A 21,376-nucleotide genomic window follows, 5' to 3' on the forward strand; every position below is an offset into this window, starting at 1 on the left:
GGAGTCAGCACCCAAAGCACAGACAGAAATATCCAAAGTGTCGTGTTTGACAATGACATAAACACAAATACTCAACACAGCGTTGAATCATGTTTTTATTATATACATATGGCGTGAGGAGACAACGAAAATATAACAAACAATAAAGTACTTAGAGCGGAGGTGTGAATCTCAAACGCAGAGGCGGATTCCCTTTCATTAAACACACACACACTGAGTTTCTAGTGTATCATCAGAGTGAGCCAGTAGTGAGTTACTATTTAAAAACGGTGCGATGTGCTTAAACTAATGAGACTGAGCGATGCTGGAGAAGTACTCCAGCATGTCCTGGATGGTGAACTCCATGGTGATTCCAGATCCAGGGTAGCATCTGCCGATCAGGTCTTCAAAGTGCTTGTACTGACGGATGAACTCGTCTTGCATGGAGTGCCACACCACCTGGTGGAGTCAAACAGCAACAGTTCAGATAAGAGACGCCACTAACCAGCAGTTTCACCTGTTCGTCTCTTAAACGTCTCACCTGTAGCAGGCTCTCTTCTTCGCAGAGATGTTTGTCGACCTTCTTGTAAAGGTTGTCGAGCCCCTTTTTCACCTCTTTGCCAGGATACTCTTTGATAACCTTACGCAGCTCTTGTTTGTTGAAGGCCAGCTGGTAGCTCACCTCCTCCTCGCGGACGCCCTGAGCCACACGAGCCTCGACTCCTTCAAAGAAATGCTGCAGGGGAGAGATAAGAGTTCAGCCATCACGCCTATCCTGCACACCATGACTCTGAAAGATGTCCTGACTTACGTTGAGTTTTTCCAGAGGCTGGCCCAGAGAGTTGATAACGTAGGACTGCAGGTGGTCTGTGTATTTGTGCTTGGCCTCTCGCCTCTCCACGTCCAGGCAGGAGATCTTCAGACGTGACAGCGTGGAGAAGATGTGGTGGAAATTCTCCATCATCACGACATCCCGCGGCGTCTTCTGGCTTTCATTGGCGACCTTCTCCACTGAAGAGACAAACAATATTCAGATTCTGGACACCCTGGAATATTTTCATATACAAGGGGACTCGATCCTATCTATGTGCTTCTCAGATGTGTGATGGACAGTACTCATCAGATCGAGGGACTTTTACATGTTGTTTGTACCAAATGTTCGTACAGAACATGGGAAGAGGGCGTCTGGATATTCGTCACCCTCCGAATGTTTTACAGAGCATTTTAAAACTCAAAGATCTGATTTCTTTGAATGCTTTTAATCTCTAAAAGGAGGCACTTTTATTATTTTCTAGATAGTTTTGTTTTGTATCTGTTTTAATTCACTTGTTCTTAGTTTGTGCTGCTGTCTGTCTCAATGGGATTCCTTCTGGTTGAATAAAAAGAATAAATAAGTTTGGTTGGCCGCTGGTCTCACCGTTCATGAAGACAGCCCTGATGAGTTTGACATAAGCTTTATCCAGGTCTCCTCTGCGCTCTGCGTTACGGAAGATTGTTTCAGCCAGCTCGGCAAACTCCTCGAACCCAGTAACAAACTGCAGGATACCAACTTTGCTTTTCTTTGAAATCTTCACTTCCTCCATCTGTCTGATCTGACCGGACTGAAGCAAAACAGATTATATTAAAGTTATACATTTAGAAAGAACAACAATAACATGGACTGTCACTCGTCTTCATCATTTGGACTTCACTCACAATGCATTTGTCAAAGTTCCTCTTGACGGTGACCAACACGTTCCCTAAAGTCGTGCTGAGGTAAGAGGCCGGGTCGACGTTCTCAGCTGTCCACACGTGGTGACTCATCTTCACCAGCATGTAGAGAGAGTTGAAGCTGTCGATCTTGTCTCCCAGAGCGATGAGACTGTTGAGCTCCGTCTCGATGCTCTGGAAGATTTTATTCATCATCAGCCGCACCATGTCTTTCCTTGAGACGTATGGAGTACGGGACACGAGGTGGAGGAGAAACAAGGAGGAGAAAATATGAATAATGTTTCTGGCAGTGGAGATGGAGGTTATGGTTGCAGCAACTACTCACTCTGATGACAAGGAGTGTCTGTGTTCAGCCTGGGGAGCCATTCTCGATGGCATGCTTCCATCTGGTTCTTCTGTTTCAGGCTGAATTCGAAAGAAGAGACAGAAAACATGACAAACCAAACATCTGCTGACAAATATATATACACACATATATATTTTTATATATGACGTAAAACTGAAAACACACATTCAGGCAAGAAAAATGTTCCAATCTCAGCTGCAACCACACAAGTACAGCTACTGACAGTTATTTTTTCCAGGAGCAGGACAAATTATAAATACACTCCTAACCATGCACCCCTTCTGTTTCTTTTACTTCTTAGTCTCTGTCGGGTTCTAGGGGGGGTCCGTCAAGCCCAGGTGCTATGGTGGATTCCCACACCGGAGCTGGATCCGGAAGTACAAGACCCAAGCTTTGTTTGCTACCTTTCTGTTTGTCAATAAACCTTTCAAACACGCCTCTTGCTAGTGAAATCACAGATTTACCTGAGCGAGAGGGGGCGTAACCGTCGGATGTTGCTGCAGCTTAAAGAACTTGCTGATGAAGTCTTGTTCTGCAAGACACAGAGGCTCCAGCTCGCTGAGGACCTGCTCGAAAATCTGCAAGAAGAAACAGCCTCCGTTTAACCTCTCAGTGCAGAGCAACACGGATAGTTTGATTAAAACCGACAGTGTCACCTTGTCAAACTTGGTCCTGTCGGCCACGTCCAGATCAGAGGCAGACATGTTGCCCATGTCCAGCAGTGAGGAGGACTGGGAACGCCGGCTGTTGGAGCCCTGCACTGTCAGCTTGTTCAGGCTCGAGGTAGAGCCCGTCAGCTTCCCAGAGCTGCCGTGAAGGCCTAACACAGCACAACAAACACAGCCGGATTCAATGTCACGCGTTGAGCGAGAATGAGGCAGATTATAAATTTAAATTTTCTAGGCATTTATCACAGAATCAGGATATGTCAGGATGCATTCAGGTGTATTGTGAGGATTTAGTACAAACCAACCAGGTAATGTTTGGCAGAGCTTAAAGTGGTATGTGTCGGGGTAGCAGAGGACTTAAGAGCAAAGGATTCCTTTTAGTGCAATGGTGTGAGACACAGTGGTAAGAAAGCAGAGTGGGTGATCGATAAGTGGAATAGCTCCATCCAAACGTCATACTTACTTTCTGTTTCCTGTTTGAGTGCACTCTCTTTCCGCGGAAGCGTGGCTGCAGCCAGTTAAAAGAAGGCAGGCATCAAAGACAGAGACAGGTTAGGCTTAAAAACATGCAGCATGGGAAGGGGTGAGGCTAGATGTTAGATGTACGAAGTTACACATATGCTGACGTGCACTGCGGTGGCTTAGGTGTGTCTGTAGCTCGGACAAACCTTCAGAAAACAAATACTTTTTTTGTTTTGTTTGTTTGTTTTCAGCAGGAAAAGCTGATACAGGATGCAGAAAGCAGAGTTCTTTAATTCTGCCAAAACCAAAAGCTCAACCAAGAGTCCTACTCAGGTTTTAAATATTCAAAAGAGGAGAGAGAGCTGAACATGTACGGTCCTTTGTACAAAAAGGGAAAAAGAGACATCATCAAAAAGGTAAAACAAGAGGCAGGACTTTGGAAGCACACATTAGTTGGGAAAAAGAACGAGGCTGTAATCCTTATTTATACATGAATATTCTATTAAGTTCTGTGTGATAGTACAACACAAGTAAAATAACCAAGAGATGCAGCTGAGTCTGACATGTTACAAAAAAGGGAGAAAAAGACACAGATGTTACTAAAAAAAAAAATCTTAAACATGCTTCATGTCTGAGCTCAAACCGGCCCGTGGATCACAGCTCTTACCAAACTTGCCCTTGGCCTCTTTGGTTGTGCCCGCCATCTTTATCTTGGCCACCTCGAAGAATTCTTTGATTTCTCGTTCGTATAATCTGCTCATGTAGTCGACATAGGTCTAAAAAAAACACAACACATCTCAAAATACTCAGTATTAAAGGAATATTTAAACATTTTGAAACTACACTTATTTGCTTTCTTGCTAAGAGTCAAAAATAAAATGGATGCAGGTAAATAGGTGTCCAAAAGTTATAAAATATACTTAGCTGAGCTGACTGTAACTTCATATTTACATTCCAAATGACATGAAACATGTCATGTTCGGCATTTTCTCTACAATGGCCATTCAAAATATATATTTCTCTATATAATAGTTTTTATTGCTAGTGGCGGAGTCCACCATTCCAGCTCTGATAACTTGCTTTAACACCAAGCGGCAACCTCCACGGCTCTGAAGTGAAGCCAATAGATCTTTAGATTAGCCAGGAGGCGGAAGAGGCAGGTCACGTTAAAAGTCCTAAACTCTATTGTCACTCTATTATTACAATTAATTGTGTGTTTATCACAAAGTAGCAGCTTTAAGGAGTGTTTGCAGTGTTATTAATCCATACTTGCTGTTACCACGGTAACTAAAGATGCAAGAAAGCGAATGTGTGCATTTTTCGCAGTATTCCTTTTATGTATCTTCGTAACAGCACTGACCCTGGACAGGCCCTCGTATTTCTCCCTGTGGGTGTTCTTCAGCCACTCCATGAGCTTGGCGTAACGCAGCAGGTCCCTGTGGAGGGGGCTGTGTTTGGGCAGCATCAGCTCGGCCGTGTGCTGCGACAAGGTGGAGCTCTGGTCGTGGCCCTGGATGACAAGAGTGAGAGGAGATGAATTAGGAATATATTCAGTAAAAGAGTTAGTATAGACAAACCTTAACAGTTAAATCCCATTCCAGCTTTCTGTTTCCACGCAAACACACGCAAACACGTGAGGAATAACTGCTCGCTTACCGTCACAAACATCTGCGGTAAGGATACTTTACCTCAGGTTACCACCGAGCCAGATGTTCTCAACACACTGCTCAATTCAATCCACCACTCCTTCGACTTATTGACAAGCTTATTGAAAAGCGCAGCGCTTACTGCCATACTGATGTTCGCCTCGCTTCCCCTCATTGTTACATCGTTCAGTGCCTACTGCTTGCAGGCACGAGACATGCACGCAGAGCAGACAGGCACAGGATTTGTATGATATGAGACCTTCAGCAACAAAGCCAAGTTAGCACCCAAACCCCAAAAACAAAAACAAAAAAAAAACCTTAGCTGAGTGCAGAGAGTTGTGGTGAAGGAGGAAAAAGATGAGCGGTGCCTCTCTGAGAGATGTTAAGTAGTTAGAAACATATCCCATGCAATAAGTAACAGGCTATGGGAGAGCCTGAGGCCTCGCGATGACATGTAAGTTGAGAGTGAGAGGTCAAACATTAGCAAAAGAAGGGGGTGAGTGGGAGTGGAAGAGGGGGGGAGGGTTGCTGTGAGGGTACTCACTGGAAGCGACAGACAGGAAGACCTATAGAACTGAGGGATGGTCATTTTGAAGTGACTGAAGTGGTTGAACTGACACAGAGACAGAGAGGGATGATTCAAAGTGAGCAACACAAGAGAGTCAAGAATAGGACGGGGGAAACAACTGGAAGGAAACGACACAAGGAAGCCCAGGAAGGGAGTCACAGCTAAAACAGGACGTCCGTGAGAGGAGAGGAGAGGAGAGGAGAGGAGAGGAGAGGAGAGGAGAGAGCCTGGAAAAGAAGAGGAGCCCTCCCTGCTGCAGCAGACTCACAAAAAGTGTGAGGATGACACCTCATATTAAATATTACCAGCAAAATATTAAAGTACTCATGCCACCCTATAACTGACATTATTATCATGAAGGCATATACTGCCATTTACTGTTTGCAGTTTAGTCCAGTGGTTCCAAACTTTCCACGAACACTTCATAGATGCTTTTCTAGATATTTAACGTACCAGGCACTGATGTGAAGTAACACACAGCCTTCAGTGATATTCCTATGTAACCTACCACCTGAAACAGCTGATTAGAAAGCAGAGTAACGTAGCTCTGTAGACGGCCTGTTACCTGGTGGACAAACACGTTGTTGAGGTGGTTGGTGAGGCGGCGGGCGAAGGTGTCTCTCAGCTCGGCGAACAGGAGCTGTTGCTGCGTCACGGCCATCAGCTTCTCGTGGCCTGTGAGAGGAAGAAGACGACACTTTGATTTGATTTCACAAAGAATCTAGAGCTTTGAAACACGCTTTGAGTTTCTTGTCTGAACTAACCTGGTCGCAGGGCCACGTTCATGCACTGCAGAAGAGCCTCGGACGCGTTGATGCACGCCTCGATGCCTTTAGGGGAAGTCAGGTCGCCCTCCTGCAAGGCCCTGATGTGTCCCTTTGACAGGTCCATGTAGTTCTACATGAGGAAAGACACATCAAACAATCATCAAGCTTAAGATCAGCTGAGGGCTTCGCTGTGCTACTTGATTCATGGATCATAGAGTAACTCAGACGTGTTTCCTAACCACTAAGAACTGGATCTCGTCCAGCAGTTTGCCGTTGTTGGTGTTGCTGATCTGGATGAGGCGGTTGCTCTGTGAGATCTGGTCCATCTGCTCCTTGACGCTCTGGAGCATCTCCTCGTAGCTGCTCAGCTTTCCCTCGATGGTGTCCACTTCACCCAGCGCCTCGTCCAGCAGCTGCATCAGGATGTTGACCTGCTTCTCCGATGCCATGATGGACTGGATGTTGGCCTGAAAGTAGGAAACAAAGCAGCGCGTGTTGATGAGTTTATAAGAACGACGCGTTACGTTTCATCCTGGCACATCGGTTGCTCCGCTCACCCCGTCGAGAACCTGCAGCTCCCTGGAGAGCTGCTCGGCGAAGGCCTCAGCGTTGGAGATGGCGTACTCGCACATCTCCATCATGCTCTCGATGTCCTGCTCTTCTCGGGTGCTCAGCTCCTGGTAGTCGTCCAGGGCGTCCTCATCGCCTCCGGCGACACTCTGACTCTCGCCACTCGGCACCGACTCTGATCCCACAAACAAGAGATGGAAATGCGTGTTGAAGAGAGGAGCACGAACACAGAGCTCAAGACACATTCTGGTCTTTTCCACCACATCACGTTTTATACAACTAAAGGCTTGGTAATAGAAAATGGCAGTTAAAACATGTTTGAAATAGATTTACCAGAAATACTTATTCTCTGTGTGTGATATAACTACAATCTGAAATTGTTACATTTGTTCTGGCTGATAAAAAGCCTCATAAATCAAATTAAAGTGCAAAAAACTGCACTTTACTCCGCTCTGGAACAACACAGGCTTCAACTTTTGGACAAATAAATGAACACACGTCAGTACATACTCCTATAAATTAAAATAAAGTGGAATGATCGAGTCAAAAAAAAAAGCTAAGAGTGAAATAAAAACATGAGCTACATGTGTGTTATGATGAAAACAAATGAATCATGTCCATCCGTATTTTAGTGTCACGTAATTCAAACAGAAGGAGCTTAAAAAGGAGGTGAGCGTCTCTAATGACGATGGTAGTTTGAGGTCATGAGATAACAATGGAGAGGAGTGAGGAGGGGGGGAAGTTAAGTCCTACCAACCTTCCGCTTTAGGAAGTTCTGGCCAGAGAAAGTTTAAGAGAGAAAAGTGAGAATAAAGAAGAATTTAACACTGAAAGCCATACCACAAACCAAGATACAAAGAGGAGGTTGAATACATTTTGTTGTAAACATGCTATTAATAAATAAAAATCAACCAAAATCCAGCAGAGATTCTCACTTCTGGGCTGAATTAGAATACCTCAAACAAGACTTAGCACACACTTGTTGGTTTCAAGAGAAAGAGACAGGCCTTTTAAAACAAATATAATCAAATCATGAAGAAGACGCATGCACAGACGGTTTCGCAGGGTTGGCTACGGTAAGAAGAGAGTATTTCCACACCTTCCAGCAGCTGAGAACTGACATTCACAAACTCCACCTTCTTCCTCAGGTATCGCTGGTTCAGCTTCCAAATGCAGGAGATGAAGGAGTTTTTTTCAGCCGTGCTGCTGGCCAGCCAGCGGTACACCTTCTCGAAGTGAAGGTCGAACTCGGGATTTTCCTAAACCATGAGAGGAAAACAACGAGCATATGAGCACTTACTGCAACCGTGAGGTTATAGGTGAAAAAATAAAAAGATGCATCAGTTGTTTTCACCTTGCTTGCATCTTTGGCGTCGACTTCTGTCAGATCTCGGAGCTCCCACGTCTGCTGTCGTTTGTAAAAGTCCCCTTTGTCGGATTTCTTCACCTTAACCACTTTAACCTGGACGGGCCTCTCTGTGGTAACTGAAAGAGAAAACCAAACGCACAAACATTCACTTTAATTCATCATTAACAGTTATTTAAAGACGGTTTCTGGTTCGAACCTCGGCTGGGGCCTCTCTGTGTCTCTCTGGCTTCCTCCCACAGCCCAAAGACATGCACTTAGGTTGTTTGTCTCTATGTGATAACCTGCCGACTCGCCCTAAGTCAATCGGCGCCCGTGACCCTGATGAGGATGGACTTACCGGTCGCACACAAGAAGCAGTTCTTCTTTTTCTTTCCTGCCTTGCAGACGTTAACGATCCCGAGGAGACGCTCATCGTTCGGTGTGAAGATGTCCCTCTGGAGAGCGTGCTTGATGGCTGTCATGGTGGATGCTGTCATACAAAGACACAGCAGGTACATATTATTATTACGACCACAAGAGACACAAAGCTTGATTCACACACACTATTCACAACAGATTCAGAGGGCTCTATTTACAGAATATAGCTATATTTTCATTAGTGTATAGTCGCCTGAAAATAAGAATTTTTATCTTTTTATCTCAATAGAAATAGACTTTTTGTTTACAGACAAACTAAACACTTGACGACTCACGCCACCACTATAATTCTCCATAGCTCTTTCGCTGCGTGAGATAGAGAGAGAGAGAGGCGATGGGGTTGAAATTAAAGATGTAAAAAGGTGTAAAACCAAAACTAAACCGCATCTTTCCATCTGTGTCTCCTGTGTTGTTCAGCCGAGGGATCACTGCCGCATCTATTCTGGTTCTGCCAGACTCTGCATAGTTTTTGGACTTAGCTTACTCCAAAGACATTCAGCCTAACCATGACCTGGACATCTTTGGATGCTCTGTAACGTCTACTGAACTACCACGCAACGTGCAGATAGGAATGGTGGTGGCTAAGAAACTTTTTCTCCTGACCTGGAAGTCCACCACTTCACCTTGTTTCGCACACTGGCTGAAAGAAATGCCATTATACAGATGGAAAAACTCTGTATGTACAAACCCAACACACAGAAGAGGTTTGAGAAAACATGGGGACCTTTCTTGGCACGGTGTCACCTGACAACCACGGGGACTCTGACTTATCTGGCTATATAACTATGTAGCACGGTGTTGGATTGGATTAATTTATTCATGTAATTCTACCTTGCTCTGGAGATATTGATATTGCAACAACTTGAACAGAATAGCTGTGAACTGTCTGGAAGCTTTTTGTTGTTGTTTTAGTTTTCTTCTCCCGTATGTCCTGTTACTGTCTTTGACTCTAACTTGTAAACTATAAATAAAGTATATATATAAAAGGTGTAAAACACGGAGGAGTCAGTGGCATGTAGTGGAGTAGTTGCAGACGGCAACGTTTGGACTAAGCTGAACATTTAAAGCGATTTTAAAAAGGTGTGTTTTTGTAAGAGATTTGAAGGTCGGCAAGTCATGGATATGTTTGGGGAGGGAAGGCTTTGTCGCCCCCCAGGTTCGGTGCTTAGTCCTGGATGAAGGAAGGAGCGCCTGGTTATGGAGGATTTTGAGATCAGATGATCGGAGGTTCGATCCCCGGCTCCTCCAGTCTGCATGTCGAAGTGTCCTTGGGAAGAAACTGAACCCCAGATTGCTCCAGTGCCATCAGTGCATGAATGAGTGAATGAGATATGTAGTGTAAAGTGTAATGCACCCTAAATCTCACACACTGGACCTTTTAGAGACATTAATATACATAATTTTAGTCATTTCGATGCGCACATATCACAATAAATTAACCTAATCACACGTATTTAAATCACAGCCCCTGTCCTTTGGTTTGAGGCTTTTATTTTGAAGGGTCAAACTTCTAACGGTTAACTCGCTCCTAGCTGCTAACTCAGCTAACTAACAGGACGTCAGAGCTTGTTGACACATTAACGCCACATTAAAGGTGTTAGAAACACGCTCCCGGTGCTGTCTGCCTCTACATGAACGACTTCAGGCCCAAAACAAACCCTGACGGCCTCTGTGCGTGCTAACTGCAGCTAGCCTGAGAGGGCTAGGTGCAGTTAGCTGCAGGGAGCGCGCACAGACGATGATCAGTGAAATAATAATCCAACATCTAAAGATCAAACTCGGGTTTTAACACGTTTATGCACCAGAAGCAGCTCCTACCTTTGTGTTATCAGCCCTCTGCAAAGCACCGCCCTCCTCTCGCTTCCTGCTTCCCGGGCGGAGCTGTCATGTGACAGCCACAGTGTGTCAGCATCCACCTGATGTGTCGGTCAAGAACGATCCGGTTCTAAGAGCCGGATCTTTGGAGTGAACGACGGGAGCCGGATCTTTGGAGTGAACGACGGGAGCCGGCTCCTCGTTGTGAGCCGATTTAACGAGCAATTTATCCCATTATTTTGGGTGATAAATTAATTAAATAGTTAGTACGTTTTATTTATATATATAGCACGTTTTTACACCGAATGCACTGACCAAAGTGCTTTACAATGTCAAAAATTAAATAAAATAACATTTAAAAATATAAAATAATAATAACAGCAATAATAATAAAAGTTAAACAGATAAAATGTGAGGAGCCGTTTGGGAGCCGAAAGAGCCGGCTCCTTATAGTATGCAGAGCCAAAAGAACCGGCTCTCCAAAAAGAGCCGAAATAGACCCAAATAATCTGAGTAATTAAATAATCTGAGTAATGAAATAATGTGAGTAATTAAATAATCTGCATGATCTGCCATGTAGATCATCTTCATATCATATGTGATTTATGTTAATATAAACCATGTTGATGTTATATGTGTCATGTTTATACAATATTCTGATCTCTTGCACATATTTACATATTTATATATTGTTTATAGTCTGTATATTTTGTATAGTCAAGTATTTATTATGCATATATTATGCATATACTATATATGTGTATATATACATATATGTATTCATGTGTTCATATTATATATTGCAGTTATGTTTGTATTCACACCTTGCACAGGCTAAATATCCAATCCACTTTATTTATAAAGCACGATTTTTAGCAAGCACAAGGTTTCCAAAGTGCTGCACAACAAGATAAAACATAATAAATAACACAATAAAAACATGAAGTAGACAATAGAAAGATAAAAATAAGTAAATAAATAAAATCTATCTATCTATCTATCTATCTATCTATCTATCTATCTATCTATCTATCTATCTATCTATCTATCTATCTATCTATCTACAGTTGTGGCCAAAAGTAATGTAAGGTCTGGAAAGTTTCTTGACCATGGACCCAAAGTTTTGATGTTTTCTTCCCCGAGCCACTTAGGTACCACTTTTGCCTCCTGGCATGGTGCTCCATCATGCTGGAAAAGGCATTGTTTGTCATCAAATTGTTCTTGGATGGTTGTTGCTCTCAGTTGCTCTCAGAGGAGGTTGGCATGACGCAGGACTGATAGTAACGCTCAGCTTTTTTTTTCTCTGGACAAGCTTTTTTCCGGATGCTCCAAACAATCAGAAAAGTGATTTATCAGAAAAAATGACTTCACCCCAGTTCTCAGCAGTCCAGTCCCTGTACTTCCTGCAGTTGAATTGACTTTAGGAGACGGTCCTGGCACTTGCTGGACTTTCTTGGGCACCCTGATGCCTTCTTCCCAACAGTTGAACCTCTCTCCTTGAAGTTCTTGATGATCCAATAAAGGGTTGATTTAGGAGCAACATCCTTGCTTGTGAAACCATTTCTGTGCAAAGCAGTGATGGCTGTTTCCTTGCAGGTAACCATGGTTAACAGAGTAAGAACAATGATTTCAACTTCATTTTCATGGCAAAGGGGGGACTTTTAAAAGAATTACAATTCATCTGAATATTCTTCATAGCATTGTGGAGTATATGCAAATTGCCATCATAAAAACTGAGGCAGCAGATTTTGTCAGAATATATATTTGTGTCATTCTCAAAACTTTTGGCCATGACTGTATGTGCACGTAATTTGTAATGGACGCTGTAGGAGAGAGTAACATCGTGGGAGAGACAAAAGGTGATATGTTGGGACAAACTGCTGTCCATGGTGGACAACGCCCACCACCCTCTGCACAACACATTCACCAGGCGGAGGTGAAGTGTGTTCAGTGGCTCTTTCGTCCCCCCTGACCATCAGACTGTTCAACAGCTCTCAGTCAGGGCAGGAGACATACACAAGCAATAACATGTCATTTGACTTCATGCCTTTGAATGTCATGTTGCTTAATGTTCTTCTTATGACACCAGGTGGCATTGTTCATCCACTATAATAGTTACACTTCCAGTAAATGTTTCTCTGCTGCGTTCTTATGTTTTTGTCAGCGTTGTCGTTTATTCATGTTTGTTGTTGTTGTTGTTGTTGTTGTTGTGATTTATTGTCTATAGCAAACGTCCACAGAGGCCTTTCAGACTGAATGTCATCACAGTGAGTCAGACATGTGACGGAAAGGAAAGTCACAGATTAAGTGATCTGCAGACGATGCCTTGAGGTCTTGGTGTTGGAGTTATTGTGCAGAGACCACGGTGGATTTCCCAGCTGTGGAATGTGGCATGTGCTGTCATCAACAGTTAAATTCATATATTATCATAGCTGCCTGTGACATAAGCTTCCAAACACGGCACTACAATCAAAACATTTCAAAACATATTCAATATATATGATGCATGTATGCATCCAGGTTACAGCAGCGACAACACAATCAAATCTTTTAAAATCCACTGTGGGGTGTGTAAAATCATATCGCAGGTCTGTGCTGCTGGCATGTTGATGTTTGTGTCGACGTGAACATCCATTGACATGACATTTCTTTCTCCCAGTGGTGGACGTACACGTTGTGACCATACCTCATATATATTGAGCTGTGTCTTACATTATATTTTCACAAACTTATTGCTTTAATTTGCAAATAAACACAATAATATTTTATTTTGCCGTCACAGAAAATGGTGGAGGAGTTTACATTTAGTCCAGACCTACATTGCAACATAAAGGACGGTTGTTTTACGGTACTAAACTGTCAGCTGTGGTTACCAGACGTTTACCGTAATAACTGCGGTATAACTTTTTCTGCTATTAGTAATGTTGCATTTGTGCTTAAGGTTGCTGTTTTATTTTATTTATTCCAATTTTTTTTTTCTATCTGTATAATTGACATGAAACTACCATATGAATTCTGTATAAAATAAAGGTTTTGCTATGAAATATTAGTGTTCTACTGTACAATTAACATTTGCTAACATAAAATAGCTATATATATTGTATAAATTCCTTTAAAATTCTGTATAAATGACATTAAAATCAGTTTGAAAACTTTCATCGTGAGCTACATACAACATACTGAATTATCCAGAAGACATTTATTTTGTTAGACTCACTTATTTATGTTTTTTCCCCCCCGTTCAAACATGTTCAAATATTTCTTGTGTCTGGTCCATTATTTCTGTTTTTCAGCCCAACATGTGTAATATACATCTAAATCCCATGCACACACACACACACACACACACACACACACACACACACACTACCATTAACATTTCTGTTTTGCCACATGTTGTGCTTTTCTGTGCTCATGATTCACCCACCGTTTCTGCTTTTCTGGGACTTTCTGTCTATATATATTTCGTGAATGTCAAAGGTCTGCTGACAGTGCTGACGTTTGACTGACGTCGGCACTAACATCAAGTGTGAATGACTGCAACAAAGTTTGTTTGCTTTTTGGCAAAGAGTGAATGAAACATTAAGACAGTATGTATTCATGCACAGTGCAGCTCAGGGGAAAATGTATTTACGTGGCACATTTTATGGCAACCCATAAAGTGCTTCACAGGGTCCACAAGCAAAAGAACAAAAACAAACAACAAGGAACGAGGAGCTCAAACTTGCTGTTGGACGCAGGTGAGAGGTGTTCCCGTGAAATGAACTTGTCGTGTCAGGAGGGCACTACGCCGACGAGGGAGCCCCAGTGACACGCACGGCGGATGACATGCAGATGTGGCTTAGAAACAAAAGGGCTTTTCAGGCGGCGTCAAGGGAAGGTGATTACATCTGTGTAATCTACATTTGACATTCACACCGCTGATTAAAGGCTCATAGCATTTTCTATTTGTGTTTGGAATCAGAAACGTTTGAGTTGCTATCTGGATGGCATTTAGTGCAGCCCTTTAAAGAAGAAGGCATCATCTGTGTTGTCTTAGATGCATGTTTGTTTTATTGTCAGCAGAGCAAAAAACTAATGCAAAATATAGATACTCCTGCAACTTGTTTGAACATCTTTACTTGTTGTTGAGCTCATATCTCTTACAGTTTGGAGCCTCTGTGAAGTGTCCTCCTGCCTCTGTTATGGTATTTTCTCTTCCCTCCCATGATGTGGCTTCCACAGTAAAGTACATAATAGTGCCACCTGACATCGTATACACCTACATGAAAACCGGGGTCTCACATTTGGTAACCTAATCGCAAGGTGAGGTCTTTGCTCATCACTGCCAAATTACACACAGGGAAGAACACGGTGGCCTCTCCAAGCTGAAGTAAGCATGAGAGCGGCTATTACATGAGTGAAGCTCTCTGCTTGATAGGAAGGTCAGTCATGTGTCATGTTTAGTTTTAAAGCAATCATGTAATTTAAAGTGTGCGTATGTGTGTGTTCACGCAAGAGCACTCTGCTGTTTGTTTGTGTGAGGTCGGATCTATCTGCAAACTCAGGGCACCGTCTCCTACCCTCCACGTTGTTGTTTTACACAGGCAGGATTCATCCCATCCTGCTTCTTCACCATCTCTGCAGCATCACACGTACTGCCTCTAAAATCATCGGCCTTCCTGCTGCCGAACTCTTACTGCATCTCTAACTGTGTGCTGCCTGTATTCATGTGGACTCTACGTGTTGTCTTTATATTTTCGTGTTTCTATGTGAAACTGGCTGCGTGTGGAAACAAATCTCCCTCTGGGACAAAAAGAGTCTAGATCTAAATCAATGTGAGAGAGACAGGGAGCATGTGTAAAAGTGGTACAATAAAGAGAGAGGATTGTTATGGGTGAATATGAAAATGAATTGAAAAAAGAGATGATGACTTAGCTGAGAATAAAAGCAGATCTGAAAGAGAATCACTATGATATAAAGTATAATTTGCGTTGCTGCTCATGGATTCAGTTGGTGATTAGAGAAAATTGACGGCTCCTTTGATAACATTAACTTCGATAACGTATCTTGTTCAGGACGTTCGTGCTTATTTTTCTGTCTGTCTGCATTCTCTTCATTGTGTGCTTCTCATTTTAAACTCACTCTGTCAAGTTTCATTTTGCACACTTTAGGAAGAAGTGCTGGGAGAGGCAGAAAATGTGACTGTATGATGTGTGTGAATATGCATGTATGTGCTATAGTTTAAAACAGCAGTTAAATCTGTTCAACATCTTTTTTAATACTTTATCAAGGATTTGCCAGGTGGGAATAAAGAAAACTGACCTCTGTGGGTGATAAATCTAAGAGGATGATGTTTAATTTAAGGTTATCAACTGCTCTGGAGTATTCCCCTTACTTGAAAGTATCTTATTAATAAAAACACATATATGAACACTTGCCCTTATACATATTTTTAGTAGGTAGATTAGAGGACTGCTGAAAGGACCAAAGTGTAAAAATAGCTTTTATCTACATGATTTTTTGATGTTAAAGGTCCAGTGTGCAGGATTGTGCATGTAGGAAAAACTCTGGCTGCAGAATTCATACAAAAAAAAAGAAAAAAGAAAGAAAGTAAAAGGCTTCATTTAGAGCCAGTGTTTGGTTTGATCCGCTCTCTCTCTCTCTCTATAGATATAAAGGGCTTATCTTAGGTGATTATCAGGTGATTATACACTAATGAAAACATATGAATGAATATTATATTTAGTGCTGCCCGACAAGATAAAACATAATAAATAACACAATAAAAACATGAAGTAGACAATAGAAAGATAAAAATAAGTAAATAAATAAAATCTATCTATCTATCTATCTATCTATCTATCTATCTATCTATCTATCTATCTATCTATCTATCTATCTATCTATCTATCTATCTATCTATCTATCTAGAGCCATGGATTTTGCATTACTTAATTATATGTTTTTTAACCTCATTATAAAGTCTAACTTCTATTTTCTAAGTCCTAGATGCAGTTTCCATACTTAAGATAAGTGCTATATTATTTCCCTTTTAATGCTCTATGTTATTATAGAAACTTCATTTATGGACGATCTCATAGGATGTGTGGTAAACTTGGAAAAAACAAAGATGGGATGAAAGTCTGTCCATGTCACATTCATCATACTGAGGGAAACACGATTGCTTATTGCAGACTAAGGTTCATTTAGCACGGGCTCTGCCTGAACAGGAAATTGTGGACGTGCTGGAATAGAATATGATACTGAGTGTAATGACAAAATATAATGATACTTACCCTGAAACTTAATATGTCAAAGTGATTTTCTGTTAATTTAGACAATCTGCACAAGTAGCGTCTTATGAGTTGGAGAATTAAAGCAGATTGTAAAGTAAAAATGTATCAGATTTATGACGAGGATCTCCTGTATTAAGATGTAATATTAAACTATCATTTTCTGGTTTGATTTGCAACCAAATCTACCATTCAACCATTAACACGGAATATTCTGGAATAATCTAATGAGAATATCTTTGCATTTTGCACTGAGATTATTAAAGTTTAAAGTCGTTTAACTTAATTTAAACTTCCATTCTTTGCATGAGATGGAAACTGAATTAAAAAATAAAATGTTTCACTAAAGGCAGCTGTTTGGTTTTTATGATTCTCACAATATGGAAATACAATAAACTCCGAGGCCTGTCATATTTCATAAGGTTAAGTGATGCTCTTTGTAGGAGGATGTGACTTGTTAATAAGTTACTCTCCCTGATCATTCTCCTCTTGTTTCCAATGAATCAGTCAAAGCATACAGATAAACATCTTCTGTGTGAGAGATGGATGGATGTGTTTTGCTGGGACTGGTTCTGAGTTCATGACTCTGGGCGCCGTGCTTAAAGGTCCAGTAACTGTTATAAAAATTAGGATTAAACTGAGGTTCAGATGTTTTAACTCATATAGATAGTGTGTGTGTATCCTGTCTTTTGCATGTCTTGTGCACTTCCCTTAGTTGGCGTCTGATTTACTGAGGCTGGCAGAGATAATTATAAATCAGTAGTACAAGGACAGGAGAGACAGGCTAGGGGAGTATCATTTGGATATAAAATATAATGCTCATTACTGAGCAGAAAACCAAAAAGGATGTTATGATATTAACTGTATCAGTGGGGAGGTGTCAGAGACAGCCCATTTTTAAAAAAATGTATAAGAACCAACTGTTAGAGCTCCTCGAGGAGCCTTTTCTCTGTAACCCCTTTTGTGTGTTGCACTGTTAAACGCTCCTTCATGTACAAGAATAATAAATCCAACTTAAACTTTGATACTTTGAATCCAGTCTTCTTTATTCAAGAGTTTTTTCTGTAAAAATGCCCATAACAGTAACTATGTAACATTTAAGAGAATCTGTTGGTAGAAATTGAATATAATAGCTATCAGTGTGTTTACATTAGTGCTTTTTGTTGCCTTAGAATGAGTCCTTTATATTTATAGAGAGAAAAGGAACCATAATCAACAAGCTAAACACTGTGTCAAGATTTTGTCTTTTGCAAGTTTCATGGCCACTATAGCTTCTCCTACATAATGGGAAGGTGATTGGAAGGTATGGCGAAGGGTATTCAGTTGGTTGCGATCTGCAATCTTACCGCTAGACGCCACACACTGGACCTTTAAAGCAAAAGTTTGACATTTGGGGAAAATATTTGCTCTTTGATGTAAATACTGATGATACACATCTGTGAGTTAGACATAAAGCTTAGTGCCAACAGCTGGTTAGCTTAGCTTACCATAATGACTGGAAGCAGGGGAGAAACACCTAGCGTGGCTTTGTCCGATTGATGCAACTCCTGATGAATTGTCCTTTTTCCACTTATGTATTTGTATGGCATTTAAAAAAACAACAACAACAAGCTAAGCTACCCAACTAAAGCAGTAGCTTCATATTTAACCGATGTGGTAGTGATTTGTGATCTAAATCTCTTTTCAAAAGCAAATAAGTGTGTTTCCAAAAATGCTGAGACAAAATAATATAAAAACCATCCTATATTAAACTATATCAATATAAAAGGTGTGTATTTATTTAAAACTGAATAATGTTGCCAAGATGCTAGTAGACTTTCTATAAATAATTCATGCAAATTCAACATCCGAGTCCTTAAAGCTGGGTTATTAGGGCACAATAAAGACTGTAATCTGTGTCGTGGCTTCAAGGTGTGACCGTACATGAATCACAGTGAGTAACCTTCCCACAATACCTTTGGGGTTTCCCCTCAAACAAACCAATTAGACATGCAAATGCCAGTCGGCTTCATAATAAAAGCATACTCTTTAAAAGGTCACAACATTTGAGGACTTCCTCAGAGCTTTCAGGTGACGTAAGACACACCAGGTGTCGTTACTGAAGCAAGATTGATGCAAACAAATGGTGTCATTTCACCTCCAAGCGCTTTAAGAATTGAAGTGATAAAGCTGCAAAAATTATATTAATCTTGCCATACTGTTGCTATGCTTGTCCATTAAAGAGGCCTGTAAGATTAGTGTAGGAGGATAACATGGGTGGGGAAGACTCACTGGAATTGCTAAATTACCGATGCAATCCATTTGTCGCCACTCATGCTCTCAGACAAAGTCACATCAGATTTAAAAAGCCGTGATGAGGATATGAACTGTCGTTTCAGTCATCTGACAAGTTTGTCTTTTTTTTTTTCCCCCAGCAATCTGCTTTCTAAATTATATTCCATTTGTGCGGTGATACAATAAAAATGCTTTGCTTTCATGTTAAAGTAATGCCGGAGACGGATCAGGATATTATGTTTTCAAAAAGATTTGTTTGTGTATGTTAGTGCCAGTCCAGGACAGCGATGCTAATGCATCACATATCACTCTGTGTACAAAATCTTTATGGAATATCAACGTCAATCCTCCTCGTCTCTCGTCCTGCTCGTCTCAGTGGTCCTCTTCATTGCACTATAATAAAACGTAACTCCCTTTTTGTAACAATAAACTCAATCACCACCAAAGTAAACCTTCCTTTGCAGTATTTATTCATCTTGTATGCATCGTGGGCTATGTGGAACAAATCAGGACAGTGGTTGTTGTTGTTTTTTTTTATGTCATCTGGTTTATTGTAACAGATCAAAATGAGTTCCAGGGTGTTTGTGCCGCCACGCGCACAAAGACAAACACATTACGGCTGTTTTACGAGAAAAGGTAATTAAAGTAATGATCCATAATGAGTCTCACAAATAATGAAGGTGGTTTAAATTCAGCAGTGAATGCATGAAAAAGACATATTTCATATAATTAGAATTATTATTTTTATACATTCACGGTGTGGGCTGAAAATGGTTTGTTATCATGGCTGCTGGTGTCCAAAGCCTTGAGTTGAGTTGAGTTAAGAGCACGATTCCTGCTTTAAAATAACTATGAGGTGTCACTGATGTGTTCATATAACATACAGTACATCATGGCTGTTGATGTAGTGAGTTTAGTTGTTGCCTCTGCTGTGTGTCACCATTAAGTCCATTATTGTATCTGTGGGAAAGGCTTCTTGTATAAAATGAACATGCCACTGTGGATGTGGGGGGTGACGGTGTAGTCTGTAATATGATTTTGGATAATAAATCTGATAATACAAGAATCAGATGTGAATGGTATGATGTCTCGAAGATATCACATTGTAATTAAACTGTGACTCAGGCGTGAAATAACATTTTCCGTCACACAGGTAAACAGGAGAACAAGATATTATACAGAATAATGACCGGGGGAAATAAATCACTCAGTCAACTGAGAAGAAAAGTCCTCACGAAGACGGGAAAGAAGGAAGGATCACATCAGTTCAGCTCTCAGATCTTTGTCCAACATAAATAAATAAACATAAACTAAAGTCTGGGGTTGATTGAGGTTGATTGTGCTTCTACATTCTCTGTATCTTAGCGTCCTCCATCAACATCGCCTTTCGGTCTCTTTGTGTCCGCAGAGGCTGCTGAGCCCGGTTACATTGCCTTCTTGTTCAGCTCCAGTTCTGGCATGACACTGGTTCAACTCCCAGACAACTTTGCAAAGAGCCAAACATCAAGCAAGGTCAACAACACAAGACGTAGCAGCCGGCTAATACTACTGACTAGTCCAACAGCAGTCAGCCCAGGTCAGCGTCTGTCTTTCAGCCTTTTACTTTACCAACGACTAAAAGTCAGTCCCAGATTTACTCTTGTCCTGCGGCTTCTTTGCTCAGTCACTTTCTCATTTTCTCTTTTTAGCTTCCATCATGGACGTCCTCTTTGGACTCTTCTCACCGCTCTTATGTCAACAGAGGCTGCTGAGCCTGGTTACATTTACCAAACCTCCACTTCCCTGTGGTACAAATGCTCCCTTGGTACTCTGAGCTCACAGTCTGACTAACAGACTGAGCTAACATGAGCTAACAGCAGCTACGGTTGGCAGCAGTTACTTCACTGTCCAGCAGGAAATTCTGTAAATCACAGAGAGTCGAGGCGGAGCAGCCGGAGGACATCAGAGAGAAAACCAGAAAACATTTTCTCCATAAAATATGATCCAGTTTCACCAGAATCAGTGAAATAGTTGGTGGTGTGTGACTTAGTGCTGTAAAGTGTTACGTGCTTCTCGTGGGAGAGAGCCATCATTCACAGACAGACATCAAAATTATTTTTACATCTGTTGTTTTATGGTAGCTGCAGTGATGCTGGACTGTTGACGTATTTTCTTTGTTGAAACGTGACTCTACATAGTACAAGAGCAGACTAAGTCTTCTTTTTTTTTTAGAAAAGGCAACATGTTGGACCATTATTCCCTCCATAAACACACAGTCTGGTAGAATTTGCCTGTAGGAAACATGCAAACTAACTACAGCTCTCTCAAACACACTTTACAACCTTCACAGTGGTGGTAAGTAGTTTTATTTTGAAATGCTAAGCTCATGTTTGAAGAAAACCACTTTATTATGTTAGAATATTATAATATTCCCTGATAATGCTTTACTCACCTTGCTCACAGCTCATACCTGAAGCATGGAGCGTCACTTCCAGTCTACCTGTTCATCAAATAACTTTTGACGCGCGATG

At 41.3% G+C, this 21,376-nt stretch overlaps 1 protein-coding gene across 4 annotated transcripts; it reads right to left on the reverse strand.

Annotated features, from left to right (window-relative positions):
- Positions 1 to 78: 78 nt before the first annotated feature.
- exoc1 (exocyst complex component 1) lies at positions 79 to 10,431 on the reverse strand. Of its 4 annotated transcripts, XM_019277708.2 has the most exons (20): positions 10,321 to 10,431; positions 8,423 to 8,554; positions 8,071 to 8,201; positions 7,816 to 7,975; positions 7,474 to 7,491; positions 6,704 to 6,891; positions 6,386 to 6,613; positions 6,144 to 6,276; positions 5,945 to 6,054; positions 4,526 to 4,675; positions 3,833 to 3,941; positions 3,167 to 3,211; positions 2,692 to 2,855; positions 2,500 to 2,613; positions 2,015 to 2,094; positions 1,675 to 1,903; positions 1,397 to 1,580; positions 791 to 990; positions 521 to 715; positions 79 to 438 (listed from the first exon to the last, which is right to left on the reverse strand). In XM_019277708.2, exons 2-20 carry the CDS (start codon positions 8,544 to 8,546, stop codon positions 286 to 288), a joined length of 2,715 nt encoding a protein of 904 aa, XP_019133253.1. In that variant the 5' UTR covers positions 8,547 to 8,554; positions 10,321 to 10,431; the 3' UTR covers positions 79 to 285. The 4 variants fall into 4 exon arrangements, with proteins under 4 accessions (XP_019133253.1, XP_019133254.1, XP_027145778.1 ...); XM_019277709.2 differs by lacking the exon at positions 7,474 to 7,491 and having other exon boundaries at positions 286 to 438; XM_027289977.1 differs by lacking the exon at positions 3,167 to 3,211 and having other exon boundaries at positions 286 to 438.
- Positions 10,432 to 21,376: the final 10,945 nt, after the last annotated feature.

This window comes from Larimichthys crocea, chromosome XVII (genome assembly GCF_000972845.2).
Source record: "Larimichthys crocea isolate SSNF chromosome XVII, L_crocea_2.0, whole genome shotgun sequence".
NCBI lineage: Eukaryota > Metazoa > Chordata > Actinopteri > Sciaenidae > Larimichthys > Larimichthys crocea.